The sequence below is a fragment of the Trichomycterus rosablanca genome, chromosome 10 (genome assembly GCF_030014385.1).
Source record: "Trichomycterus rosablanca isolate fTriRos1 chromosome 10, fTriRos1.hap1, whole genome shotgun sequence".
NCBI lineage: Eukaryota > Metazoa > Chordata > Actinopteri > Siluriformes > Trichomycteridae > Trichomycterus > Trichomycterus rosablanca.
In genome coordinates, this window is record NC_085997.1 from 26,928,914 (window position 1) to 26,953,571 (window position 24,658).

General features: G+C 39.2%; 1 protein-coding gene across 1 annotated transcript in view; it reads right to left on the minus strand.

The window, feature by feature from the left end:
- Positions 1-24,658, minus strand: part of ablim1b (actin binding LIM protein 1b) — an 83,246-nt gene that overhangs the window by 46,349 nt on the left and 12,239 nt on the right. The window contains exons 2-4 of the mRNA XM_063003953.1: positions 22,652-22,786; positions 4,475-4,658; positions 2,058-2,167 (exon numbers count right to left, since the gene is read on the minus strand). Coding sequence (XP_062860023.1) covers positions 2,058-2,167; positions 4,475-4,658; positions 22,652-22,786 — 429 coding nt within the window. The remainder of the gene's footprint in view (positions 1-2,057; positions 2,168-4,474; positions 4,659-22,651; positions 22,787-24,658) is intronic.

Here is a 24,658-nt window from a genome sequence, read left to right on the forward strand (position 1 = left end):
TAAAACTATTACTCACCCTGTATATATGTTTATAAAGTATAAACAAAACCTAAACAAACATGCAAATATGTGTTGTCCGGTGCCTTGTCTAGAGTTTATTATTGTCCTGCTGAGAGTGTTTTCTGGTGGTCACATGCACACAGTGGAAATAAATGAACGAATAATAATATTAGACCTACAGTACAGATGTGCTTTAGCTTTTCTAACTGGTTTAGACATCAGTAAAAATGTGATCAGTGTTTTGCAGCCACCAACAGAGTTCCTAATTACTGCCTGAACAAAGTGCTTACCCAGGCTGATAAATATCACTACTGACTATTTACTCCCTCACTAGGAGCCAAATTATCAGTCAAGCATGACACAAAAGATCAGTCAGCTTCTTTATATAAGGGAACAGGTCTGTGTGCAAGTGTATGTGTGTGAGAAATAGAGGCAGAGAAAGAGAAGCCAACAGAGTATTCATACAAGATCATTCAAATCAAATAATAATATTGCATTGTATCATTCATGCATTCATTTTGATGAACAACTTTGATAAAAACATGAAGGTAAATAGACATTTTGTTTAAAAAAAAAAATTATATTATTATTATATTATATTATTATATTATATATATACTGACTGTAGTCCATCTATTTCTCTACATACTTTGTTTGCCCCCTTTCATGCTGTTCTTCAATGGTCAGGACTCTCCCAGGACCACTACAGAGCAGGTATTATTTGGGTGGTGGATCATTCTCAGCACTGCAGTGACACTGACATGGTGGTGGTGTGCTGGTATGAGTGGATCAGACACAGCAGTTTTTAAATCACCTCACTGTCACTGCTGGACTGAGAATAGTCCACCAACCAAAAATATCCAGCCAACAGCACCCCGTGGGCAGCGTCCTGTGACCACTGATGAAGGTCTAGAAGATGACCAACTCAAATGATCGTCTCTGACTTTACATCTACAAGGTGGACCAACTAGGTAGGAGTGTTTAATAGAGTAGACAGTGAGTGGACACAGTATTTAAAAACTCCAGCAGTGCTGCTGTGTCTGATCCACTCATACCAGCACAGCACACACCAACACACCACCACCATGTCAGTGTCACTGCAGTGCTGAGAATGATCCACCACCTAAATAATACCTGCTCTGTGGGGGTCCTGACCATTACAGGGTGAAAGCAGGCTAAAAAAGTATGTAGAGAAACAGATGGACTACAGTCAGTAATTCTAGAATGACACAGTGCTTCTATATGATAAGTGGAGCTGAAAAAATGGACAGTGTATGTAGAAACAAGGAGGTGGTTTTAATGTTATGGCTGATCAGTGTATTTCCGATATAGTACGTTTCATTTATCGGTTTCTGTCTGTCTGTCTGTCTGTCTCTCTCACTTGTCTTCAGACTCGCTGGTTTTCAGCATCTTAAATTACCTGTAAAAGGCTGCCATCCACCAAAGCAGGATGTGAAACTACCTATGAGATAGAGACTGAGAGAATGGCAGATAAAAGGTTTTTTTTTTTGCTTGACAGAACATGACCATTTCTCTGAGTAGTGCAACAGGATGTCTGAAGAGGGCTTGAAAACTAATAAAAGCCTTATTAAGAAATCCCCAAAAGTATTATAACTCCCGTTTGTGTGGGAAAGCTACACCTTTAATTAAAAGACTGCGGCTTAAGGAGTGCAGCCTGTGTAACCTGAGTAGATTCAAGTTTCTGCAGCAGTATAGTGAAAAGGGATAAAACAGTGGATAACAGGATTAGTGTTGGTGGTACGGCAGTGCAGCTGCTAGTGTGGGTACAGTGTAGCTCCAGGGTTTTGAGGACCTGGATTTAAACCTCGCCTCTAGTCATTGTTTATAAGGAGTTTGGCTTGTACTCAACATGTCTGTGTTGGTTTCCTTCATCAAAATGCTAAGTTATGTTAATGTGTAAGTGTGTGTTGAAGTGTTTTCAGTAGCAGCACCTGACCTCTGCTTTACTAACCAGTGTGAAATGGTTACGAAAGATGAATGAACGAAGGATCACATACACAAACTGTATGGACACACATTAGCACAGAGCGACTCACTACTGGAAGCACTGATGTCTTTGGAAGGAGGAGACATTGGCTGGATGCAGTGCTGGCAGAGACAGTCCTTTCCATTAAAAGTGACACGGTCTCCAGCGGGAAAGGGTCGTCTAGACAAAACACAGACAGCCAATAAATTAAACAAACTGACACACATGATTTATTACTCTACGGCTAACCATTCACAGTTCTGATCAAGATCTGTAGCTTGTCTTCCGGGGGCAGACCTTTTCTCAATGAGATTAATATCTGAAGAAATATACTATTTTGGCTTAAAGGTCAGTAGGAACAAATGAGCAAACTAGGGTGAGAGCAAGCTCATTTTAAATTTATCAGCAAATCCATAAAATACAATTTGTGATGCAGCCAGAAAATCACTGCTGTTTGCTGTCTAAACAATGTCCACATGTTACTTCTTAGGTGTAAGTTTGAATGTCAGTTTATGCTAGGCATAAACTTTTCAGTTAAAGTAAACGGCACAGTAACACAGGAGAAAATCTCTGTACATGTGGTAAAGAATGAGGTCGGCTGTATGTCTCTGCTGTTCATTAATAAATAAAATACATGCTAGAAGAACTGGCAGTTATGGTTATGAAGAACAAACACAAAGATTTACATTGAAGAAACAAAATTTCATGTGCATTAAATCACCACTAAACAAGAATGATTATAGGATATAACCCTTGGTGGGCAAATTCGGAAGTGCATGTGTGTCCACCACTGTGGAGACCAGGGTTTAAGTCTTGACTGAGCCACAGGCTTGGTCAGGTGCACATCACACACAATTGGCTGTCTGATGGAGAGGCAGCCAACAAGGGAACCACCTGAAGCAGGATCTTCAGTTGTCAGGGCTGTGTCTTTACGGTCACTATAATCCAATGTGTATACATCAGCTACGTCTACATGAAGATCCGCGGGAGTTGAACTGTTGTTTTTGTGTAAGCATGCATACAGTCTGTCACCTCTTTCTTTTCATGGTGTCTTTTTCTAGGGTAGCATAATTTGACATTTTTAGATGTGTGAGGTTTTAATAAACGTCAGTAGATACCTAATATCCTTCAAAACATTTACATTTAGCAGACACTTTTATCCAAAGCGACTTACAATTATGACTAAATACAATTTGAGCAACTGAGAGTTAAGGGCCTTGCTCGGGGGTCCAGCAGTGGCAACTTGGTGGTGGTGGGGCTTAAACTGATTGGTGGTGGTGGGGCTTCTGATTACTAGTTATGTACCTGAACTGCTTAGCTATCAGTGCCCTGACAAATTGGCTGTTTACCTCTCTGAAAGCAATTACAAGTGGTCTTTAGAGATTTAAAATAAATTAAATGAAACTGTAAGTCTATTTCTGAAACATCTTCAGTTGTGCTCAATTAAACCTCATAAATCCATTTGCACAACTGAAGAGTTTGCAAAACATAACATTGGCTCAGCATTGGCATTATCACATCTGAGACATTCATACATCCCAGCATTTGCACAACATGGCTGTTTATACTGATCCATCCTCAGAGATGTGGCAAGAATACAAATTTTTGCAATGTTATTAAATATTAATGATATTGTACTGTTTGTGTGGTTGTAGCCCTTACAAATCTATGCATATCTCTATTCTTTAAAATAATCACTACTTTAGATGTGTATTCTCTTTAAAATAGCATGTCTAACGCTGCAGGATTAACAAATACTTAGGATTTACCACATACTTATCTCCCTATATGCTGAAGTTTAAGCTGGTAACTTTAAATATAGTTTATAATCAGTAAATAGTATTAGATTTTATACATTTAAATATATGTTGGGTAATCACAATTATTTGCCCAGTATTTTACCCTGTGAATTACCCTGTGAATTAAGCCACAGTTTAGTTTGAGCATCCTATTTAGTTTGACATTTTCAGCATTTAGCAGACGCTTTTATCCAAAGCGATTTATAGTACTGTGACAGTATATTGTCTGAGCAATTGAAGGTTAAGGGCCTTGCTCAAGGGCCCAACAGTGGCAACATAGCAGATGTGGGGCTTGAACCAGCAACCTGATTACTAGTCCAGTACCCTAACCGCTAGGCTACAACTGCCCTGTTTTAATAGGCATTTCTTAGTAATAGACATCTATTAGTAAATCACTAATAATACACAAATAGTTACTAATTAAGTCCTTCTGTTTTTTGTAGATGTACTGGTGCTTAAAATTTGTATCTGTAAAGGATAGCACTGTTCTATTACTAATAACACTGGTTGTAATAGTAAATCTGAAGTATGTATACGTTCAGAAGTGCGTACATTCATGAACAGGTGCGTGTGTGAATGTGTCTGTATGTACATCTCGTGCCTGAGCTCTCTTTGTAATAAAAGATGATACTGCTAATATAGCATGAAAAGCATGCATGTATACGTGTCTGTATTTGAACCAACTCACTTGCAGATAGTGCAGACGAAGCATGAGGGGTGGTAGGTTTTCCCCAGAGCTGTCACCACCTCTCCTTCCACAAAGTTCCCACAGCCATTGCAGCGAGTCCCATGCAGTCTCTGGTAATCCAGTGTGCAAAAGTACTCGCCATTCTTCATAAAAAATCCACCCTGAGCCAGGTCACAACCACACACTAAACACAAACACACACAGAAAGTAATGTAGCATTAGTGTCATTGCTTCATGCAATAAATGGCATGTTTGAATCAGCCCTGATTGACTTTTGATATCATTATCTTACAGTACGTTGTGGATCTATTTTGTTTAATACGTAGTAATTACAATGTCTAGTACACACCTTGCATGCTGGATATTATTGCTTGTGTGGCAACTACTAATTAGTAGCTACAGCACTAATCACTCCTATAATAACTATTTATCCTTTAAAGCAGGGTTTTGCAACCAAGGATTTATGAACTTACACAATTTACACTAGTAAATGATTCATTCATTAAATCATTTTCATTAACCGTTTTATCCTGGTCTGATTGGTGATGGGTCCGGTGCTACTGCAATACAATGGGCGCAAGACAGGAATACCCTGGACAAAGCTCCAATCCGGCACAGGGCTTTAGCCAGTCTCAAGAGCTTTAGTGAGGTTGGGATTCTGAATAAACCACCTCTTTATAGACCCCACCTTGTGTCTGAATTGTCATTATAAAATGGGTAAAATTATTTTCTAAGCTATTGCCACAAACTGAAATGACAATTCTTTAGCATGTCATTGTATGACTTAACGGTAAGACTTTCTGACAGTGGAACTTAGGGACACAACCCAAACTATCAGCCTCAGATTGTTAATACAGCAGATTCAGCCAGGTCAATAGCATTAATTGAGATTCAAACTCGAGAGCTCAAGATGTTGGCAAAGGTGGGCTAGACTATGTTGGACTTTATTTTTCTATATATATTTTTTTTTGTTTGACCAGTTTGTTTACTGGTCAAACAAGTGCCTCAGAGCAACATCAGTCCTCAACAGATGTTTTTTTTTCTAACCCTAGATATGAACAAGCCAGTAAATGCATGAGTCCCTGTTGCCCAGCAATAGATTGGCCCTTTATGCGGGGTCTATTCTTGCCTTGCATGCAATAAATTAAAAAACAAAAGAGCCTACACTACTCAGATTTAGCTTTAATGGATATGCACATTGGAAATGCACCCAGTACATTTTCCAAAGCTGCATTAAAACCTTTTGCATAATTTTTTTCAGAGTAATGCAACAAAACTGCTAAAGATGCTTAGGATCAAATAATAAAGGCAGATTTTATAAAATTTAGATCAGACTTAAAATAAAATACATTTCTTCATGTTCAGCCTTGAGTAAAACTAGTTAACAGCAATAATTATTTTCACGCTTCATGACTTGATATGGCTTTAACACTCATGTACGAAACTGAGTGTCTGTACTTCTTTTATTATATTTGGCTTTCATCCACTGGATATTTGGTCACACGTCCCTATTTGCTGAGCTACAGGTGGCCTTTAAACATTTGGCAGTGACTCAGATGAGTGTGTGTGTATGAAATGGGAAGTGTGTGGGTAGATTTGTGTCCTTTTGGCTAGCCTGTATGTTTGCGATGCTCTGCTGGGACCAGGGTTGTCTGACAGCTCTTTGGCAAACCATGTGGTGTTGGGATATTTTCCAGCATACTTAGGGGGCATTCGATATTAGAACCATCATGTCTTCAACCTGTGACCTCTAACCCGCTGAATTTAGAGCTTCACTTAATAATGTTAGGTAAGAGGAGAGAGTAGAAATGGTGCTGTGTAAACTAGTGCAGATGTAGATGGAATTCACAAATTAATAATAATGATAATTTTATTATTAAACTTCATGCCTAAAAAGCCTTTGCCTATCATCAACTCACCTTATTTCGATTTGAAACACTCATTAAGGTACATAAAAGTAAAATAGCTTAGAATGTGTCACAGTTAAAGGATGCTATAGTTCCAGAAAATCAGTTCACTAATATTCCTACCCAACTTGAGCTGCCCTGGTCAACTGTAGGTGCTGGTATTGTGAAACATAAATGTCTAGCAGCAAAGTCGGAAAACAAATCGGGTACTTGGTCACAACACTCACAAACCAGTTTCAGCCTGCCTCAAGAACGTATGGTGTGGTGTAAAGCACACAATCATTGTACTCCGAACACAGAAGACAAGTTTTCTCTAAGATGAATCCACCATTGATGGATTGACACCATTGGATCGCGCTGACGCCATTGGTACGCTACCAGATTAAAAGCAAAATTCCAGTAATTCCTGTAAAGTGTGATGGAGGAGGAATAATAAAGGGGCAGTTTTTTATGCATTTTCTCCCCCTTTTCTCTCGATTTTTAGCATGTCCAATTTTTACCCAATTACGTTATGCTTCCTCTCTACTGGTGCTAACCCCCACCCCGATTGAGAAGAGCGAACTGACACACGCCCCCTCCGACACGTGTGCAGTAGCCAATTGCATCTTTTAACCTGCACAAGGTGAGTGCATATGTGGATCAGCCTTGTGCACGGAGAGCCACACCCTGATTGCCTTATTCCTCTACTCTGTGCAGACGCCATTAATGAGTTTGTACTTGCATCAGTTATAAGGTCCCTATCCGGCATTTCCCTTCCCTGGATGAACAACAGCCAAACGTTGTTCATATAGCCGCCCAGCCCAGCCGGATGGCAGAGCTGAGATTTGATACGATGTATTCGCAATCCCAGCTCTGATGTGCTAGTGTAGTTTACCGCTGTGCCACCTGAGCGGCTCTGGGGCAGTTTTAACAGTTAGGGCTAGGTCACTAAATTCCAATAAAGTGACATCCTACATATAATCTTTGCATACAACATACCATAACCATGGTTGCTCCAAAGATGGCTTTCAGGTAAACAGAAAAAGGAGTTGATTTATATATTACAAGCCTGTGGTGTTCTTATATAGTAATGGGGATACATGCAAACAAAGTAAAACAGAATACTGAAATATTCAGATACATGGCTTTAAGAGCTGTGCTCAGTGTATTGTTTTTATTTAGTCATTTGGCAAATGCTTTCACCCAGAGAAGCTTACAAAATGTGCTAAACAGCTGACGGTACTCTGAACAATCTCAGTAATAGTCTGTTGCTGCCTAAGTGACTAGAGGCTTATTTTGTCAAGTGTGGTCTATTTTAAACATAGAACTGATAAAGTGCATGTTAAAGTGCAATCAACAAAATGAAAACATGTTTAACAACATTAGAATAAAAAGGTACAAAGAACTAAAATCCTAAGTAGGTTGTTCCATCTCATGGTACGGTGCCATGTTAAAACCATAAGTCTTCATACATCAGGAAAGCAGAGAGTTCTGCTGCCTGGAGCTTTATTTTCTGTCAGGGTGTCCCATGGCAGAAAGGTGCCCGAACAAACCTACCGTCTATATTAGGCAGCAGCAATATAGCAATATGATGTCAGAGGTGGGTGAAATCAATTCAACTGGACGAAAGTAATAATACTGCATTTCTGTAGCAATAAAACCAAATGGAAAGGTAAAAAAAGAATAACTGTAGTTATAGAGCCAGAACATGTGACCTCCAGGTCAGATAGCACTTAACTTGTTACTGAGGATGAGCTGAGAATTCCTCTGAGAACAGAATGATGCTAGGTTAAAGCTTTCTGGATGTGTAGCTGCAAAAACACAATCTCAATCGAAACTTGGAATGTTAGAATTATGAATCATGGCAAGCTGGAAGTCGTGGAGATACAAAAAGATTGTGTACACATCAACATCATTGGGTTCAGCGAACTAAAATGGTCAGGATTAAGACACTTTCAGTCAGGAGAACACTGCCTGCTACTCAGGTAAAAAATAACTAATGCTTAGTTCACACTACACTGGAGAAAAATATCTAGCATGTTAAATATCTGAACCAGACGCAAACTCAAAATCATGTAGTGTTAAAGCCGTTGCGAGCAGGTTGCGAGTGGCAGTGAGTGCTATGTGGAACTACAGCCAATGAGAATGCAAGGTACGGATACGGAATGTCTGAAATATGAATCATGGCAAGCTGGAAGTCGTGGAGATACAAAAAGATTGTGTACACATCAACATCACTGGGTTCAGCGAACTAAAATGGTCAGGATTAAGACACTTTTAGTCAGGAGAACACTGCCTGCTACTCAGGTAAAAAGCAACTAGCATGTTAAATATCTGAACCAGACGCAAACTCAAAATCATGTAGTGTTAAAGGCATTGCGAGCAGGTTGCGAGTGGCAACGAGTGCTATGTGGAGCTACAGCCAATGAGAATGCAAGATACGGGGTGAGGGGAAACCTCGGGGAGGAGTGTAAAAACGTGGGACAGGGACATAATATAGTTTCTATCAGAATACATCAGCACACACACAAGCTTTACAGTATTTATGATCTTATCGTCCACGCCAAACCATAATACCAACGCTGCATTGTGTTTTCGTGACAAAACGTAGTTTGGGAGACCAAATAGACTTGCCTGCGATTCCTCCCAGTGATAGATCATATAATGCCTAGTTCACACTACACAATTTTTGCCCTGATTTTCGCTCGCCGACTGGTCAGCGCTAGATTTGCCGGCTCGGAAGCAACTCGGCGTTCACTCGACGATCGAAACTCGGCTCTTAATCGCTATGTGTGAACTACTCAACAACTCGATCCGAGCGGCTCACTGCGACTGAAGTTATATATGTAGCTTGTCAAATATCTGGATATGAGTCGGCCGACTAGCAATGAGTGCGGTGTCGAACAGCCAATGAGAACACAATATACAGTGTGAGGGGAAACCCGGGGGAGGAGTGGAGAAACGTGGGACAGGGGCATAATATAGTTTCTATCAGAATACATCAGCACACACACAAGCTTTACAGTATTTATTATCTTATCGTCCACGCCAAATCATAATACCCACGCTGCATTGCAAAAACTATTTATTAACCTCGAACTCACTACAGAACAGACGATCCCTGCTGGTCGTTTAGCCAAATTCACTTGGATTCATTTATTTTTCCTACTTGCTTTTACGCTGCACATCAGCGCACAAATAACTTTGATCGCTCGCTTATTGTTGACGTGCATTTTTGGACGTGGTATCATTAAACCCCTCGTCACTTCTCGCTTGTGTTTTCGTGACAAAACGTAGTTTGGAAGACCAAATAGACTCGCCTGTGATTCCTCCTGGTGATAGATAATGTAATGTGTGACCCCCTATCCATTTTATCAGCTCCACTTATCATATAGAAGCACTTTGTAGTTCTACAATTACTGACTTTAGTCCATCTGTTCCTCTGCATGCTTTGTTATCCCCCCCTTCATGCTGTTCTTCAATGGTCAGGACTCTCCCAAGACCACTACAGAGTAGGTATTATTTAGGTGGTGGATCATTCTCAACACTGCAGTGACACTGACATGGTGGTGGTGTGTTAGTGTGTGTTGTGCTGGTATGAGTGGATCAGACACAGCAGCGCTGATGGAGTTTTTAAACACCTCACTGTCACTGCTGGACTGAGAATAGTCCACCAACCAAAAATTTCCAGCCAACAGCACCCCATAGGCAGCGTCCTGTGACCACTGATGAAGGTCTAGAAGATGACCAACTCAAACAGCAGCAATAGATGAGCGATCATCTCTGACTTAGCATCTACAAGGTGGACCAACTAGGTAGGAGTGTCTAATAGAGTGGACAGTGAGTGGACACAGTATTTAAAAACTCCAGAAGCGCTGCTGTGTCTGATCCACTCATACCAGCACAACACACACTGACACACCACCACCAAGTCAGTGTCACTGCAGTGCTGAGAATGATCCACCACCTAATAATACCTGCTCTGTGGTGGTCCTGTGGGGGTCCTGCCATAAAATGCATAAGATAAGGGTTAAATTTCAAACTTGAGTAGTCCATGAACAGGTCATTACTAGCCAATAAACAGATGCCAAAACACTTTTGTTGATCTGACCTACATAGAAGAACCTTTATGACAATTCTGCTTGGAGGAGTTAAGAATAAAAGGGAAGAGGACGAGATGGACGGATGGATACAATTAGGACAGTAAATGAGCCATTACGAAGCCTAAAGACCCAAACAGAAGACGGAATGTTCTTGATAGACACTATCCATATGGTCACCAAATGTCAGATGCAACCTAATAGTACTTAATTATATAATATAGTCACATGTTCCTAAAATATTAAGAATAAGAAATCTGGTGGTGGTTTCTCGTCAATCAATTTCCTACAATGAAAAACATGTCTAGAGTTTAACAAAAGCAACAGTAATTACAGAGACCGTGTCTAAAGCAACATGTGGACTGCTGACGTAGGTGGAACTGTACGCCACTCATCCTCTCGTACTTTAGGCACAGTTCGATCTGTCATCTCGATTAACAAATTTAAAGCACGTCTAAATTTAAAGCACTTCATTCAGACTGAAGTGAATGAGTCATTAGTGGTGAGGGAGTACAGCTAGTACAACTGAATAGTTGTAGAGCAGATTAAAATTCCACTGTCCCACTGTGTCCTCTCCCACATCCCTGCATGCAGTGTGTGCAATGATGTGCCTCCTCCTGTTCATTTGCTGTATTATTAAGTTATGCGAGCTTTTAGAAATGTCATCAATATTTAATTGTTTTTTCCAAGAACGGCTTTGTGGCACCACCGCTGCCAGATCTCTATGTACGTTATAGACTACACCTACACCCAGAACGCACGGCTTACGTAAGAACACATGGGCGCAAGTTTCGTTACTAATGATCCCCTGCATGGCATTATGATCACTATGAATCTGCACAATTACTTAAACTGCACGCTGAGAAATTCAATTCCCACTCAAGTTTGAGTTTACTATTGTAGCTGTTTAGTCACTGCACTTCTTCCATTCTTTGTGATCAAGCAGTGAAGTGGACAAAATGATGCCTATAAGAGACCCTTAACATGAGAGCTCTTGGCATGTGTCTGGGATTTCAATGCCCTTTCATTACAGATAAGCAAGCTAGCAACAAGACATCACCGCAATGCAATGCAACAGTGTGATATGCCTGTCGAACTTGATTAGCCTTAATGACTCAGAGAAGTGGTGTGAGATTGTTAGCATAATAGCAAAGCTTCTTGCTTTCTGTCCACTGTATGAAACTCATGCCAAATATCCATTAAGTGAGATATTCTTACAGCTAAGCTGTAAATTGTAGTATGACAGGCTGAAATATATACTATTTACACTGATCTGGTATAACATTATGACCACCTCCTTGTTTCTACACTCACTGTCCATTTTATTAAGTCCACTTACCATATAGAAGCACTTTGTAGTTCTACAATTACTAACTGTAGTCCATCTGTTTCTCTACATACTTTTTTAGCCTGCTTTCACCCTGTTCTTCAATGGTCAGGACCCCCACAGGACCACCACAAAGCAGGTATTATTTAGGTGACAATGACATGGTTAGGGTGTGTTAGTGTGTGTTGTTCTGGTATGAGTGGATCAGACACAGCAGCGCTGCTGGGGTCCACTCACTGTCCACTCTATTAGACACTCCTACCTAGTTGGTTCACCTTGTAGATGTAAAGTCAGAGACGATCACTCATCCATTGCTGCTGTTTGAGTTGGTCATCTTCTAGACCTTCATCAGTGGTCACAGGATGCTGCTCACGGGGAGCTGTTGGCTGGATATTTTTGGTTGGTGGACTATTCTCAGTCCAGCAGTGACAGTGAGGTGTTTAAAAACTCCAGCAGCGCTGCTGTGTCTGATCCACTCATACCAGCACAACACACACTAACACACCACCACCATGTCAGTGTCACTGCAGTGCTGAGAATGACCCACCACCCAAATAATACCTGCTCTGTGGTGGTCCTGTGGGGGTCCTGACCATTGAAGAACAGCATGAAAGGGGGCTAACAAAGCATGCAGAGAAACAGATGGACTACAGTCAGTAATTGTAGAACTGTAGAACTAAGTGCTTCTATATGGTAAGTGGGGCTGATAAAATAGACAGTGAATGTAGAAACAAGAAGGTGGTTTTAATGTTATGCCTAATCGGTGTATATCTACATGTGTGTAGGCACCTGACCAACAGCTTTGTCCGACATACCATCCCTAAACCATGGGCATTAATATGTATTTGTCCCCCTTGGTAAGTGTGGTTGAGGTCAGTGCTATATGCAGGCCACTGGAATTCTTCCATACCAAAATTTCAGTCTTACTGGAATATGTAGGGTTCTTCCCAAGCTGTTGCCACAAAGTTGGAAGCATATAATTCAATCAGTGAATCCATTCTGACATCTGCAAAAACAGTGATTTGAGACTGCTTCTGCTTAGGCAAAGAGCAAACTGCAACACATCATCCACAAGTCTCAAAAAATAACTGAATCCAGCCCCCCAACTCCAATCTGTTCAGGACAGATAAAAAGATGTAGCAAAAGTGCACACAAAAATATCTCCATGTTCCAAGGACCTCGCTCTGGAAAGCATTTTGTATCACTCAGAACAAGTACTACCGTTACAAACAGCTTCTGTCCAAGAGTTGCTTTGAGTATCAACCAGTTCTAATTGCTAATTTTTTAAAGCTTTTCTTAAAGTTTCGGTTGCATCTTGATCTATATTTGCACATTTTTACAGCTGCCCTGCATATTTGCACATCTCATAACTTCATGAACATCTATTGTGAACATTATATTGTGCTCCCTTGCACAGCCAATGAACACAACTGGTTTTTACTCTACATTATTTAAAATTAAATGTTTGTGTATATAGAGGTTACACCTTGTCTACTGTTGTCTGCTCTACTATACTCCCTATATGTTTGCACCAAAAATACCAAAGCAGATTATTTGTATTGACTGTGTACTCAGCCAGTAAAAGTGGTTTTAATTCTGACTTTATCTAATGGATGAATTGGTGTATTTGAAAGACCTAAATATAATAACTAGGAGGGGTGATTCCATCAGTGCATCAAGTTAACAGCTAACAGGCCAAATCCAACCTGTAAAGAAATGATCTCTGGCACCAATCGATTTTGGCATGACCAAACAGCAGACTGGAAAGCTCTTCCTCTAATACAATTAGAATTATCAGTAGAGAAAATTTCCTTCTACAGAATCAGCTGAAGAAGACCATGATTAAATTCCTTTTCGTACTACTTACCAATCATGAAAGGATTTAGTGATTGTAATTGTAATCAAGCTGACATAGAACGAGGGAGATGATTGGAAAAGTTTAAAAAGAATGAATGTGACCTTTTCTGTAATATGTTCTAAAACTGTGGTTACTGAAAGACTTTAATTATTTTTAAGAAACAAACTACAAACCACGTTTCCAGGAAAAAGCTGGCATATTTTGTAAAATGCAGTAAGCACAAGTAGGTGTGATTTAATCAACCAAGAAAAAGTATAAATGAAAGATTTACAATGTTTTCACTGACCAACTTGACTATTTTTAATATAAACAAATTTTACATTTGTTGCCTGCAACACACTCAAAATAAGTGTAAAACATTTATAGAATACTCGAGTTTTGTAAACATTCCACAAGATGAGGCGTGATTCACCACTCAGTGCCAAATTTAATTGACCTGTTAAATAAGAACACTTCTTAATGACAGGTTGCAAATAATCTGATTCTTTTACCATATCCTGATCCATCACATACTATTATGAAAAGATTTAGTATACTAACATGAATATCAGAGGTGCCGGGGTTACACCTGGTTTATCTGTTGTAGGGCAAACCGTAGCCTAGTGGTTAAGGTACTATACTAGTTATCAGAAGGTTGCTGGTGTTGGGCCCTTAACCCTCGATTGCTCAAAGTGTATACTGTAAATGTAATGTAAGTCGCTTTGGATAAAGGCGTCTGCTAAATGCCTAAAATATAAATGTTGCAAGGTGCTCACCACCCTGTGATAAGTTGATCATTGAGAAATAGGATCACAAATTATTGTGCTTTTTTATTATCACATTCTACAATGTGTCCCAACTTTTCCAGAAATGGAGTTTGTACATAATTAAGCTGAAAGCACAAAAAAATAACCCCATAATCTTAGCATTGCATAGCTGTGTGAGTGATGCTGCGATGCTTTGACTGAAATATTGACATTAATTAGTTAATTAGTTATTTAATTAAAAAAAAGTTGGGAAAAATCTCTCTGTTAATTGGCCATGTATTTACAACCCTTCTTTGCTCAAATGCATGTATACAAAATTGTAAAAACAATTAAATTATACATTTCATTTATAGAGCGCCTTTTAATAACCTAAAGAAAGCATACATATGAATATTCATAAAACTACTAAGTGTATATACAGTACATATACAGTGTAAATGAAGAGGGAAAAGAGAGAAACAAAAAGTTGGGACATTCTTAATTGGAAACATTCTACCAGTTTTGACCAGTAATAAATGAACTGACATGTTAAAGTGACCATTAGGGATTAAGTGTTTACAGTCCAAAGACAGCAAATGTCTCAGACAAATGATCATCTTTAAGCTGGCAATTACCTTACAATGCACTTGTCTGTAGCTCTAGTTAAAGAAAATCCAATGTCTATGTTGAGTTCCTGAAGGTTCCATGAATAGTTAATCTTTAGTCAGAGGTTTAGGGTAATCTGGAAGGACGTCTATTCAAGGCTTGGGAAACCCTGGGAGCTTTTATTGGAGAACAAGCTCAGGGTGACCCTTCCATGCCACTGCATTAGAGGCATTCGGCAGGGGCAAGTGCTGCAGCAGAGGTCACAAATGTTGACCACAGTTGTATTTGTCCCATGCTTCCATGGTAGCTTGGTGATATAATGCTGAGTTTGTGGTAGGAGTGGTAAATGAGTTATTTTGACTATGGTTATAGTCTGAGCATAACAGTTTTTACAAGAGTCCAATCTTGGAGATTGGTTCCTAATGTGACTGAGATATAGCACATTCCTACATGCATTTGGGTGTAACTTTTAATTGAATGTCGTATCACTAAAGCTGTGTGTGTGTGTGTGTGTGTGTGTGTGTGTGTGTGTACATTTGGAAAGAGATCTGTGGAATGGGAGGAGTACTGCTCATGTGTGCCATGACAGTGACAGCTGCCAGGAAAATCTACTCAACTATTTTAGTAAAGAATGCATGTGTAACCACCAGTCGTTTAGGAACGGCAATTTCCATCATCACTCCTCCTACTGTGAAACGTCCTGCCAAATCTTACCAATGTACCTCAAATAGCAAACCTACACAAGACGGACTGTGCTTGTCCGGAATTTGTGTGTTTCAGCCACAGCAGTTGCTAACAGGTGTAATGAATCAATTATCTTAAGGTAATTATATGCTTCCAACTTTGCAGATACAGACTGCCCCAGTGCATGATGCCTGGTCTATAAAGACATGAATAAAAGCTCAGTTTAAAGAAACTCCAGTGGTCTGCACAGAGCCCTGACCTCAGCCCCACTAAACAGTTTCGGAATAAACTGGAACATCAATTGACGCTTTACTGACCAACATCAGTGCCCAGCTTTTTGAAAATAGCTTAAAGGATCACTTAGAGGTCAGTCTCTTTTAAGACCATTTATTTTTAAAATGGGATGTCCAACAATCTCACGGTCAGGTGTCCAAATACTTAAATATCATGTATATACACAAATGACAAAATGTACATGATTATATGATACTGCTAATCATTCAAGTGCTTTTTAGTTTAAATAATTTTAATACCTGGTGTGTCAAAGTGATGTTAACACTAATGGATCTGTTCCCCGCAAAATGTGTGTCCGGGCTTTAAATGGTACTGTTGCTCGCTGGTTTTTGTGTGTTGAACATTATGGCGAACAGGTTGTGACTGTCCTGTAAATCATCTTACACGTATGAAGTATGTTTTGCGAATAAATGGTTTCCGCCACTCACCCAGTCTTTCGTATATAAAAAATATGTACAAGCATTATGTGCTATGAAAACTGAATTCAAATAACTGAAACTTAAAGTGTAATTTATGGCAATAGTAAAGATAATTGGCTTATTCTATTAAAAATAGAGTCTCTAGAGGTTTAGTTACAATTTGGTTAGTTTCAGATCATGTGATTCACGTAAATGAAGCAGTATATTTTAATGAATGTAAAAAGGTGTTTACATTTTTGCATTCTTATTTAACAATTCAACAGTTTGATAAGTATACAATTGTACTAAAAGATCAAAAATTCAACCCAAGTCCTTGAACCAGCTCAACAGGCAGTTCATTAACGGTATGTTTACATTTCAGTGATTTAAATGACCTTATGTTTGCTGTCTCCAAGCTGTAAATGCACAGTGATACTGCTATTAAGAGTAAATCTGAAAAACTAACCAAGCTGTAAAATGATCATTAGAGCCGGTTGTAAATATACAGAGATTTGTATTAAAAACACATATTATATTTTTTACATTTTATATTCTATTTTCAAATCGCTTCTGTACAAATGGATTGTTTCTCAGGTTGTGTTACAAGTTACACTTATTATTTCACACTTGTTATTTGAGGACACTGTTAATGACAACATGTGTATCAGTTTCATAGTTTTTTGGTAGCCATATTTTGGATCAGAACCCTATCCATAATGTATTTCTGCCCTGCAACCAGTGTTTTCTAAATATGATCCAGAATTAATGGAACTCGTATCAGTATAAAGTAGTATGATAAAAATGGATTAATACTTAAATAAATAAAAGCAGGTTATGTTATATTCTTTACATTATTTAAACATATACAATTTAAATGTAATCACGAAATCTGCAAATAAATTGGAACTATTTAACAATAGTTTATATTATTATCATTATATTAAAATATAAAAGCTTTAGAGCATTGGTGCTTTTATGTTGTCATGTAGTATTTGATAGAAAATCAAGATTTATTGATTAATTTATTGATTGATATTTATAGAAAAAAGGTTTACTTTTATTAAACTGTAACATAAGCGCTTCAAAGTGGACAGGATGAATCCCTGGACAGGAATACACCCTGAACAGGGTGTTATTTTATTGCAGGACATTTAGTTACAGCTGAGGGTAATTTCAAGTGGCCAAACCACCTTCTGTTTTGTTCGGTAGAAGTGAACAAATAAGTACTGGAAGGAACCTGAATGCAGACTTCTTACTGAGAGTGAGCAGAGGCAAGAATCAAACCCAGTTCTGGATATATTTCATATTTTTATTAATTTAGTGTGGTATGCTTTAGCAGTCTATATTTTCTTCACCTGTTTTAAATGGGAGAGTGTGTAACTTAAAACCTGAGCAATCTACACAGGAAAAACCTGTCAACCTTTTAGGTCTAAACTCTAAGCGTGTTGTGACTATTATATAAATGGGCTGCCCAGGAACCTTAAGTTATGCAGTGTGTATGACACATCTGATAGTGTTCCTTGTGTGTCTATTGACACATGATTTTCACTATCCAGATTAATATGCAAGCTTAGAACACAGTAAGATTATACTGACTGTTTAGTCAGGAAATTAAATAGTTTTTAACAAATGATGAGACTCTGTCCTGGTATTTAACTGACCTCTCCCTATACTTGATCTTAAAGTGACCTCATCCTTTGGGAAAGCTATGCCAATGACATATTGGAATAACATCTAAAGGCTTGTAACCCACCACCAGTGAGGGGCTTGCCACTTCTCATTAATATAACTCCACAGCTGCTGAATGGCTGTAATTCCTGGCATAGCATCACAGTCTATACATAGTGTAAAAAGACCCACACACACACGCACACACACAGACACATTCATAGTGTGTAGACCTTTCCCATCTATACTCTTTCAGCAAAGCTATTTCCAGTTGCACATTGCTTTATTGGCTCCTGAAGCCTGAGCTGAAAATAGTGCAGAGTCTCTCTGTCTGACACAGCATTCACCGAGCTGAGCCGGGAAAGACTATAAAAGACAGATAGGACACTAAAGAGGATGTAGACAAGAATATAAAGTGGATGAGATAGTAAAGGAGAGTACAGAAGAAGATGGATAATACACATGCTCACAGGCACACAATGTAGGTTTACTTTAACTAATCTACTGCAGCTAATGGGTCAGCAAAGTGAAGCACAGCTCACTGGCTCTGGTCCTACACACAGTCAAGCCAAACAGTGCCACATCTCATCCGCTGGCAGTTTATACTATACTACACTCAATACAGCCAGGTATTCACAGACTGTTACTTTACGCCTTATGCAATCTTGTGCATTCTGCTTTCCAGGAGCAGAGTTATCAGTTGCTATTATATAGCTAGCCAGAAAGATTACGTTCCAAGAAATGTACTATGAGTAACCTCTTGCACAATTCTGACATACTACACATTACAAGACATTTATGGTAATGTGTAACTGATCAGAAAACATGAAAACACTTTGCCAAAGGGTCCTGCCTGGACCCACCAAGGCCCTAACCAGTATGAAACAGGTTGTGATTCTTTACTAATCAAAAACTAGATCAAATAAAAAGGCATAAAATCTTTACCTATGGTTAATATCTGTTATTAATTCTGCATGTATCCATAAGTTTGTGTGAATTTTCTTTATATGTTCCTTCCCTTTACCCAACACTTGTTAGTATGTGGTTAACTACTCTAACTGCTAACTGCCCTGATGTGTTGCCATGCAAACCTGAGCTGAATGAAGCAGTTACTTAAAAAAACAACGGAATAAATTAATTAATGGTTAAGCAAATAAATTAATAAATAGACTAATAAGTTATGTAATTAATTAAACAACAAAAACAACTGGTACTTTACGCTTTCAGAATTTACAGATTAAAAACATTCTCTAGTAAACTGGTTTTGGCATGGTCTGCCTTTCCATATGGTAACATAACATATTTTGGAGCTTGATTTGGAGCCAAATAATAGCCGATTCCAATCTTGCACCACTATTTTAACTTTATTTTTGGCTAAGCTTTGTTGTGATTTTATAAACCACATTATGCATTTTTTGTATTTGGTAAGCATTTTCAGATTAATAAGTAAGAGACAAATGACCACTTAAAAACATAAATAAATAAATAATAAATAATGATCTATTAAATTAAATATATTAATTAAATACTGGAAATATGCTAAAGTGTGCCATATTAAATACCTTACAATAACTAGCTTATAAAACAAACTTAAATTATATATTATAATATTAAATACAATTATAATCAGCGCACCTCTAGCAATAATTAATGCAGCGATAATATTTACATTTTGTCTGCACATACAAAAAAAAGGCTAATGATACATTTTCCAATATGTACCAACTAACACATTTGCCATGGAATACCAGCTATAAATGCTGAGATGTAAAAGAATTCCAGACACAACCTGCCTCCTTGCTGTACTTAACACAAGTGTTATTGGTTATTGAAATATATGGCCTACTGAGGAAATTAAGGAAAACTAAATGAAAAAGCGTTCCTTAAAATATAAAAAATATCAAAGCTGTTTTAAAACAAATTTAATTACACTTTTCTATATTGTCACCTTCCTATGTATTTCTCCTTATGCATGCCATCAGCAAAAATTTTTTTTGGTTGAGCGTGTAGCCACTGATGCACTGCTGCTTTTACATCTCTATCACATGAAAATCTTCTTCCCCTTAAAGCTTCTTTGAGCATCCAAAAAGGTGGAAATCAGATGGCGCTAAATCCGGACTATAAGCTCTCACTCAGACACAACCAATTATTACTCCTCTCGCCCTCACCGTTTCCAACGAAAATATAAAAGTGCAGAAACTTTTTGAAGATCCCTCATAATTTTGGTTAGCCCATCAATCTAGAAGTTAAAAACAGTGATTTATCATTAAGTAATCAATGTATATTCATTTGTTTATTCTTTTAACATCAAGAAGCAATCATTTTATCTGGGTCAGTGTCTTAGTACGTCCAAAGCTAGCCGGATAAGCACTAATCACAAAACAAGAACACCCCCCTGATATTGACTTACTTTATCACAGAGCATCACAGTAACTCACACACCTTGGGGCAAAGTGGACATGGTTATTCACCTACTAGTGTGTTCTGGAAAGGAAACTAAAGTACCTTGGCGGGAAACATGCCAAACTACCTGCTGCACTACTTTAAGTTTTAATGTTTAAACTTTTCCTATGTTATGGCCAGCAGCGCTAGATGGAAATGCTTTTTGCCCGTGGGGGAAACTACCTTACGTATTTATCTATAGACCCTTGCTGCTGGCCCATACCGATCAATAACACAAATGATGTCTGGGGAAGAGTGTCCTCCCTGTAGCTATTTATAGACTGTCTTTCAGTAAAATATAGAGATTTCTATGGGCAGGAGTAAAATGTTATTTTAAGAATAAAGGTTAAAACTAGAATAGGGATTCTGCAATTGTTATGACTTAAGTAATTGTGCATTTCTCAAGCTGAATCTAGCATTGTAAATGTGCTCTCTTGCTTATTCCCGGAGCATAATACAAAGCTGCTGTTTGTGCCTGGCAAATCGCCATCAGGAATAAATCTCTTATACACTCCATGGCGCAGGGTGTCAATCTACTAAAGTGCAAATATAAAGATGAACATTGGTCCAAGTAGCCGCTAAATGAATGAACAGTCTGGTCAGAGATTTAAATCACAAAACAAATATGAGCATCATCGACTTACTGATGATATCTGTAATTAATTAAAACAAAGTTCTTTAAAATAGATTTGACTTACTGAGAGTCAAATGATAAATTATTTCCCCTTCGATAATAACAGATCATTGACTACAAGAAAAATGAATGGTTTTAGCCAGAGCGCTTAGGAATGTGAGTTTGTGGTTTGTGTGAGTGGCCAGCCTAATGAAACTGCCCCGGCTGCAAGAAGGTTCATGTAGGTTTAAAGTACAAAGAGAAGCACTCGATTCACCAGTTAATTAAGTTTTGAAACCCATACAGCTGAACTTAAAAGCCCTCAGATTTTTTCTTTCATTTAAAGCTCTGACTAATGAAAAACTTACAAAATGAAATTTACATTTACATTTTCAGCATTTAGCAGACGCTTTTATCCACAGCGACTTACACAATGAGCTGAACACAATGAGCAACTGAGGGTTAAGGGCCTTGCTCAGGGACCCAACAGTGGCAACTTGGTGGTGGCGGGGCTTGAACCGGCAACCTTCTGTTTACTAGTCCAGTACCTTAACCACTGAGCTTAACTAGTCCAGTACCTTAATCACTGCCCTAAATAAATAATGAATATGTTACCTCCTATTTAATCCTGCCTTTTATTAATCCAACTTTAATCTAAAAAATCTTTATTGATCCAGCTTTTTAAATTAATTTTAATCTTTTAGCAACATTGAATCGTACATTTGGGTGTTTCATTTACATTTACTATTCCTATTCAGATAGAAAACACAACTTCAAAATTAATTAATAATTGAATAAAAATGGGCGGCACGGTGGCTCGGTGGGTAGCACTGTCACCTCACAGCAAGAAGTTCGATCCCCAGGCGGGACGGTCCAGGTCCTTTCTGTGCGGAGTTTGCAGGTTCTCCCCGTGTCTGCATGGGTTTCCTCCGGGAGCTCCGGTTTCCTCCCACAGTCCAAAAACATGCAGTCAGGTTAATTGGAGACACTGAATTGCCCTATATGTGATGGGTGTGTGTATATGTGTGTGTGTATGTGTGTCTGCCCTGCAGTGGACTGGCGCCCCGTCCAGGGTGTTACTGTGTGCCCTGCGCCCATTGAAAAGCTAGGATAGGCTCCAGCACACCCCTACAACCGTAATTGGATAAGCGGTTAGGAAAGTGAGTGAGGCTGGAACCAGAGCTGGGATCTCGAATACATCGTATCGAATCTCGGCTCTGCCTTGCCGGCTGAGGCTGAGCGGCCACATGAATAACGATTGGCCTGTTGTTCAGATGAGCGGGACTAAGCTGGATATGGGTCTCTCTCTGTCAGACTGGTGCATTTACGACCTCTGCTGCTCTACTTTTCAGTGTTTAGTTCATGGCTACATCCTTGATGTGATCAAGAAAATGTGTGGCATCAAGATAAATATCACAGCTCTTTTTACAAAAAATATATGCCAAACTAAAGCAGTTTTGGCACTATTAAATGCAGCCCAAGTAATAAAGTAATAGATCATTCCTTTTCTAGTGGAGGTTGCTACCTCACTATAAAACCTTTCCAGACCAGAGCAGATGTGGAAACATGTTCTTACCTTTGCAGGTGAAGCACTTAATATGAAAGTGTTTGTTCTGTACACGTAGCACCTCTCCCTTGCATGGCTCCCCACACTTGTAACACTGAATGACCAGCTTTTCTGGGGGACGCTGGGCTTCCTGAGGATGGGCAACTGTAAAAAAGCATGGAGAAACAAAATCAGCAGTGAGCTTTAACACTAGAAAGTGGTCATTTGACCGCTGTGACGTGTGCAAGAGAACAAAATGAGAGAAAGTGAACCAGCTTACCATGAAAAACAAGTACTGCTCAAAGGAAAACAGTAGATCTGTGTTAACCAATCATGCTCCTGTTGATCTACATTACTGGTAGACATGATGCCTTTAAAAAATGAACATGAGGGCACCCAGGTGGCACAGCGTGCTAGCACCCCAGCACTGGGATTCTGAACTCCCCAAGTTTGAACAACCTCAACAGATCTGCTACTGGTCAACTGGACACCCCCTAGGAGGGACAACTGGCAGTGCCTGCAGCAGACACAACTGGCCACCAGTCTGTTGTGTGGAAAAGACTGGACAAATAAGAGGGTGGGGCACACTAGCACACCAGAGCTGACATTTCGAACTTGTCGGTTCGAAACTCATATCTGCCATCCGGTAGGCTGGGCGCCTACATGAACAACGATTGGCTGTTGTTCTATGAGGTGCCGGAAGGGAACTCATAACTGATGCAATTATGACCTCTGCTGGCTGATTGATGGCACCTGCACAGAGATGAAGGATGATGAGGATCAGGGTGTGGCTCTCCGTACACAAAGCTGATCCGCATAAGAACTCACCTTGAGCAGGTGAAAAAATGCAGTCGGCTACTGCATATGTGTCGGAGGAGGCGTGTCTCGGCTCTCCTCAACCAGGGTAAAAATCAACATCAGTAGAGAGGAAGCGTAATGCAATCGGGTAATTGGATACGACTAGATTGGGAGGAAAATTGGGAATTTTTTTTTTTTAATAATTAAAAAAGATAAGTGGGTGGGGTCTCCAACACTGTGTAAGGACTCTGATTAGCAGCCTGATTGGTGCATGACTCTCCTTGTGCGATATCCTGCCCCACGTGCAAATCCAACAAAGTATGGGTGAAAAAGAACTGCGCACAGGGAGCATAGGGCAGGCAAATATACCCACCCTGGACGTGATCGGAATCCCAAGCAGACTAATTGGTTACGCTAAAATCAGGAGAGAAGGAAGAGGGAAAAAATTAACATGGGTAGTCGTTCAAATCAGCAGTAATGTACATTTCTAGAAACCATGGTGACCATTTGTCCAGTAAACTAAACTTAGTATATTTGTTGTGGTCAATAGCACAACAATAATCATTCATCATTTATTTTCACCATCTGCTTTGGTCCTGTTCGGGGTGAGAGGGAATGCTAAAATGTTCTGGTTATTTGAAGCATATGGAAAAGTACAAACCACGCACTTACCAACCCACTCAACCTCTCACCCATGAACTCTCTACACACACTGATTTATTGTTTATAAATCAAAACCACTTGTTACAAACGTCATGTTGTTTTTACGTGCTTGCATAAGTGCGGACGATCGTAACTGGTTGTGCCAAGACACACAAGAGTTCCCACACACACTTTATACAGTCACTGTAACTCTTCTTGATTGCTAACAGATACCCACAGCATCTGTATTTCCTCTAACACACACACAATACCACACAAGCAAGCAGAGGTGTTAAATCTAGGTAATTGCATGGCCTGCGGAGAATATGGGAGCCGATAGCGGAGGGCACATAAAATTAGAAGGCGGTTTTTTACTGGCTGAATCTGAGGCTTACCAGTTTCTCTTCTTAATGTATCAATTCAAGGTCATATTGGAGAATATGTAGTCTTTATATACTTCATTCCTAGCTTCTGCATGTCTGTATGAACCTCATGGAGGTTTTCTTTATGTTCCTTACATTTATGATTCAGTACGCCTCATTTACTACAGACCAGAGAAAAAAAGTGATTCAGTAAGAAGCTGGGACACCACAAGCT